Genomic DNA, 4,682 nt, shown 5'->3' on the forward strand with positions numbered 1-4,682 from the left:
GAAAAATTGAAAGCTATGTTTCTAGTTCGAGAGTTGTTTTGCATCATGAGGATGTGGAGGAATGGCAGTTTACTGAGGACCGCTGGCAACATCCCTAATACAGTGTTGCTGGCTAGGTTGAGAACAGCCAAATTGGAACAATCTCCAAGTGCGTGAGGAAGACCACCACCGTAAGCATTCCCTGACCAGTCCCCCACATTGCATGTTCATATTGTAGCTACTCATGAGGCTCAATCAAGTTGGTGCATGATGAGCCTCTGAGAGTCTTCACGGTACTCTAGCTTGCTCGCTCGATGCTCGCTCTCGATGTTGTAGCCCGATTTTTAGTTTTCTATTCATTTGTTGTGTAGCTTGTCTGTTGCAGCCATATGTTATGCTCGAAATGAGTCTGGTGTGCTTTGTCTTTAATTTTCATGAGAGCTCGAAAATAAGGCAAGGAGGGGGAGGCAAGGAGATGAGAAGGCCTTAGGAGACACAACATAGTATATTCAAGATATTGTATGCTTTTGTGGTTAATAATTTGTTCTTGTATGCTTAATAACTTTTCCTTGTATGCTTTTGTTGTCTAGCTACTCTCCTCAAGCCCCATCATCTTGTCAAGTGCAGCTTCAATTAGCAGCATCATGATCAAGCTTCAGGTATTTTCTATTTTGAAGCCTCTTGGGCTTTCTTTGTATGCTATTGAAGTAATGCTAGGACTTAATTGACCTTGTAAGTCTATTCTATGCCATGCGATGACTTCTTGTTTTAAATGCATTTTTGTCACATTGGCAGGATGGTAAAAATAAAAACTTCTGAGAGGAGGGGGAGAGGTGGAAGAGGAGAACGAGGAGGCAGGAGAGGTGGAAGGACAAGTAGCAAGAGAAGTTTGCAAGTGGAATCTACACCAAATTTAGAGTTTCAAAAAGAGGTTGAAATTGGAGTTGAAGAGGATAAGGAGATGGAAGACTTTGAAGACACTACTATAATTGTGGAGAAATCTTCTAAGAAGAGAAAGAAAGAGGATAAACAATTGGATGAGGAGTTTGAGCAAGAGTTTCCTGCTGCACTTGATATTGGCCAAGGGAAGGATGTTATTGAATCTCTTGCAATCAATCCTGGAATCCCTTGATCCCATTATGTCATTGTGTTGTAAACACAAGAGTGAGAGGACTACGAACTGATATGGATAGCCTAAAGCAAGCTCTAGAGGCAAAAAAATATATTTAATAGAAAGGAATGCTTATTTTATCTACAACACTTCTAGATGGTGTTTTACAAGAGGTGACAGATGGGATTCTTGTTGGAGGGATGTAAATGTAGAATTTGAGACACAGATTGTTGATGATGCTGATTGGTCATTTTTGTCTCAAAAGATGTTTTTTGTGTGGGAGGGGAATCACCGTACTGTTGCATGGATGTCTCTAATTGAAGAGAAATTCAAGACATTAAAGGCATAGCATATTCGAGTTTTAGCAAGTTTTAGCTCTTCAAAGGTTCAATCTGTAAGTGTGATTTCTTGCTTATATGTGTTACCTTTTTTCGAGCTTTTAAGGGTTTTGTAAACAATTATTAATATGTTTGAAGCTATATATTTTTTATTTTTTAGCCTTAATGAAATAGTAATTATTAAAACAAATCTCAAGGATTATTTGTACAACACGAAGACAATGTGTTCATGTGATGAGAATGAGTACTTATCACTTTTTTCGGAGGAAGAAAAAAAGACACTTGAAAAGCATAGGGCAAATGAAAGCAGTAAAGGATCAAGTACTTGGTATCCTTTGACATCTCTGATGCTAGGGAGAATGGTATTTGCAGTAAGTTTCATACCATTTGTCATGGATGTCTTTTGAATTAGAACTACCTAATTCATTATACTCATTCATTTCTTCGGAATATATTTTAGCCACTATACAAGCAAGATTATGAGGCAAAGCTAAAGAAACTTCAGCCAAATTTGAGTGTTGTTGATATGGAGAAAGCACTTAAAAGTATTCGAAAGGATGTGAATCTCAAGTATGGTCGAAAAATGATCAAGGTATGGTTAATTTAATGATTCTTAACATAAAGTTGATTTTTTAAAGTGTTCAAGTGTTTTTTGAGATTGATAAAGAACTCATAATATTAAAAAAGGATGTAAATATGATGTTTGTTTAGAAAATGATCAAGGTATGGGATATGCATGTATTATATGATCAGAAAATACAGTTGAGTGTGACGATTACATGTATTGTTTATATGTAGATTCTGTCTATTGTCAAACCAACAAATGGTGAAGATTGGTTTAATATCTTGTGGAGCCTCCATTTGATGATAAATCATCCATTGTCACATTGGAAAAGTTGTATAACATCTCCATTGCAAAAGTCTCAAAGGAGACACAACTAGCAACCCTCAGAATCTTAGGGTCAGATTCAAATTTGAGAACAAGTTATGGGATGCCAAAAGCTGATAGAGAATTCATAGAGTGGATGGCAAAAGAGGCATGGATGGATCAATTGCTTTGTGAATCTGAGAGGTTACTCTCTCAGGTTTTGGTTGCAAGTCAACAAGCTAGCTTTGTGCTTCCTCAAGATCCTACGTTGAGAGAGTATTTTGGGGAGATATAAGTAATGAATAGACTTGAACTTTATGAAGATTCAAAGGATTCAATGACTGTTGCTACAGCTACAACAGGGAAAATGGAGATGACGAGGGCATCTCGACGATTGGTATTTAGGTAAGCAATACATGTTTTTTCCTTTTCAATTAAAAATCCATCCTTAAGTATTTCACTTTTGTACTAAGACTCTTATTGTATGCAGATTCTTGCAATCCTTAAAAGCTATTGGTAAGATTGAAAAATTGTTGCCCATATGTCAAGAATGGACAAAATTCAAGATTTAAAATTCTGTATGTACTCTCCAAACATGATAGAAAAATAAGGGAAGCAAGTGCTCTTTGAGTGGGAGAGAAAGAACTGCCCGTGGTGGCTCGATATGAAAAAAGGATGTTGCATCGAGGAGGAGGTAGAGCTATACACACAGCATAAAAAGGGAGGGATGGGTTAATCAAGCTCAAATTCAGTCCATGAGGATGATGCAGTCATTGAGGTTCAAAAAACACTTGAGAAGATGACTAAAAAGGACAAGGATTCAAGTATGGAACTAAAGAAGGGTGGTAGGCCACCAAAAAATCCTGGTACTAATAATGGTAAGCTCTCTTGATCTTTTTTCAAGCTGTTATTTGTTTGTGTAACATATGTTGTTATCACTTTGTGTCTTTACATATGTGGTGTGGATACAGATGTGCAGGTACTGCAATAGACATGAAGGAATACTTTGTGGGTCTTGGAGGTGAAAGAAAAACAAGAAATGGTAAGAGTGTTTCTTAGGCTACAGATTTTGTCATTCTTGATCTACCTACACAGCTAGAAGCTCTTGGAGTAGAGGATTCCACATCTCCATCTTGGAATTTATTAACAGAGGACCATGTACGCTACTCCTTGCTAGTAGCGGCCATAGTTGTTTAAGATTCTAGTTGGGATCCTAGTTATGTGTGCTCCTGTTCTTCATTTGGTTGAGTGTTATGCTAGGATCAGTAGATTGGAGTTTGCATGTCAAATGTACATGCAATGCTTGGATGCATATTGTACAATCAAAGTTGGTGGTATTGATCATAAGGTGAGACAATTGTCTTACAATGACCTGTTCAAAGAATTTATGCTCTTGTACAATGAAATGGCTTGTACTAAGCATAAGTTTAATTCTTTTCTTGTCTTTAGGTGGATGTTGTGGCTTTATGCCATCTTCATCGGGCTGGTATGTCTTGTGTTTGTAATCATGGAAATGCTTCTGTGGTTGGTACCAAATTGGGCATTACTTTTGAAAGTAGTTTGTTTCATCATTATTCACCAATAAGTGAGCAAGATATAAAACATGGAGAGAGTATTCTATGGAGAGGTGCATTGGAGAAGGCTCCATGCATGATGTTGTACTTCTTGGAGTTATTGTGTCCAATTTCTGGACATGTGGTGGACTTAGGTGCTGGGACTGGTTCTATGCAAAAAGCTTGCGTGCATTCTGGGAGAGCATGCTTATCTATTGAGAATGATCCTGACATTTGCAATTCTATATTGCAACCATTTTTGGATGGACAGAAAGGAAACGGAAATGTGTTAAGCAACCATGGGACTCTAAATGATTTCGAAGATGTGGAAATGGTTGTTAATCTTCCAGATGACTAGTAAGTATGTTACTCTCGTCTTTTATCTTTTGAATCATATTGAAGAACTATTAGTACATCATGTGAGTACCCATGAATATTAATCTCAATATCACATATTTAATTTTGAGCATGTTGGTTTCATAAAACTTTTTCTATTCGCTAGAGATGTGACAATCATGTCATATCTTAGTTAAGGTTTGCATGTCAAAACTATGAGTTGTGTACAAATGATCATCATGGTGAATTGAATCTTAAAGTATCTCCTTGATGCAACTAATAAATCTTTCGGCATAGATGCATGCAAATTCGCACCCTAAATTCTTCACCATGTGACTTGCAATCACTTCATCGATAAATCACTATCTATCATGATAGTATGAATGATGGATGATATAGGTGGAGGATGTTGAAATGAAGTAGACATGAAAAGTAGTTTTGTGAATAAAGGGATCTTATAAGCCCTAAATACTATTGGAAAGAAATGTAACTAAATG

The 4,682-nt window shown here is 36.9% G+C and overlaps 1 protein-coding gene across 1 annotated transcript; it reads left to right on the plus strand.

Moving 5' to 3' along the window:
- Positions 1–627: 627 nt before the first annotated feature.
- LOC147901317 (uncharacterized) lies at positions 628–1,185 on the plus strand. The gene is made up of 2 exons (XM_087375440.1): positions 628–638; positions 775–1,185. Exon 2 carries the CDS (start codon positions 776–778, stop codon positions 1,109–1,111), a length of 336 nt encoding a protein of 111 aa, XP_087231566.1. The 5' UTR covers positions 628–638; position 775; the 3' UTR covers positions 1,112–1,185.
- Positions 1,186–4,682: the final 3,497 nt, after the last annotated feature.

Source organism: Dipteris shenzhenensis, chromosome 6 (assembly GCF_047967505.1).
Source record: "Dipteris shenzhenensis isolate YYH24624 ecotype China chromosome 6, Dip_SZ_1.0, whole genome shotgun sequence".
NCBI classification, from domain to species: domain Eukaryota; kingdom Viridiplantae; phylum Streptophyta; class Polypodiopsida; order Gleicheniales; family Dipteridaceae; genus Dipteris; species Dipteris shenzhenensis.

Bases quoted from the DNA above. Each gene is read 5' to 3' on its own strand.
- LOC147901317 (XM_087375440.1), top strand. From the start codon at position 776: ATGGTAAAAATAAAAACTTCTGAGAGGAGGGGGAGAGGTGGAAGAGGA.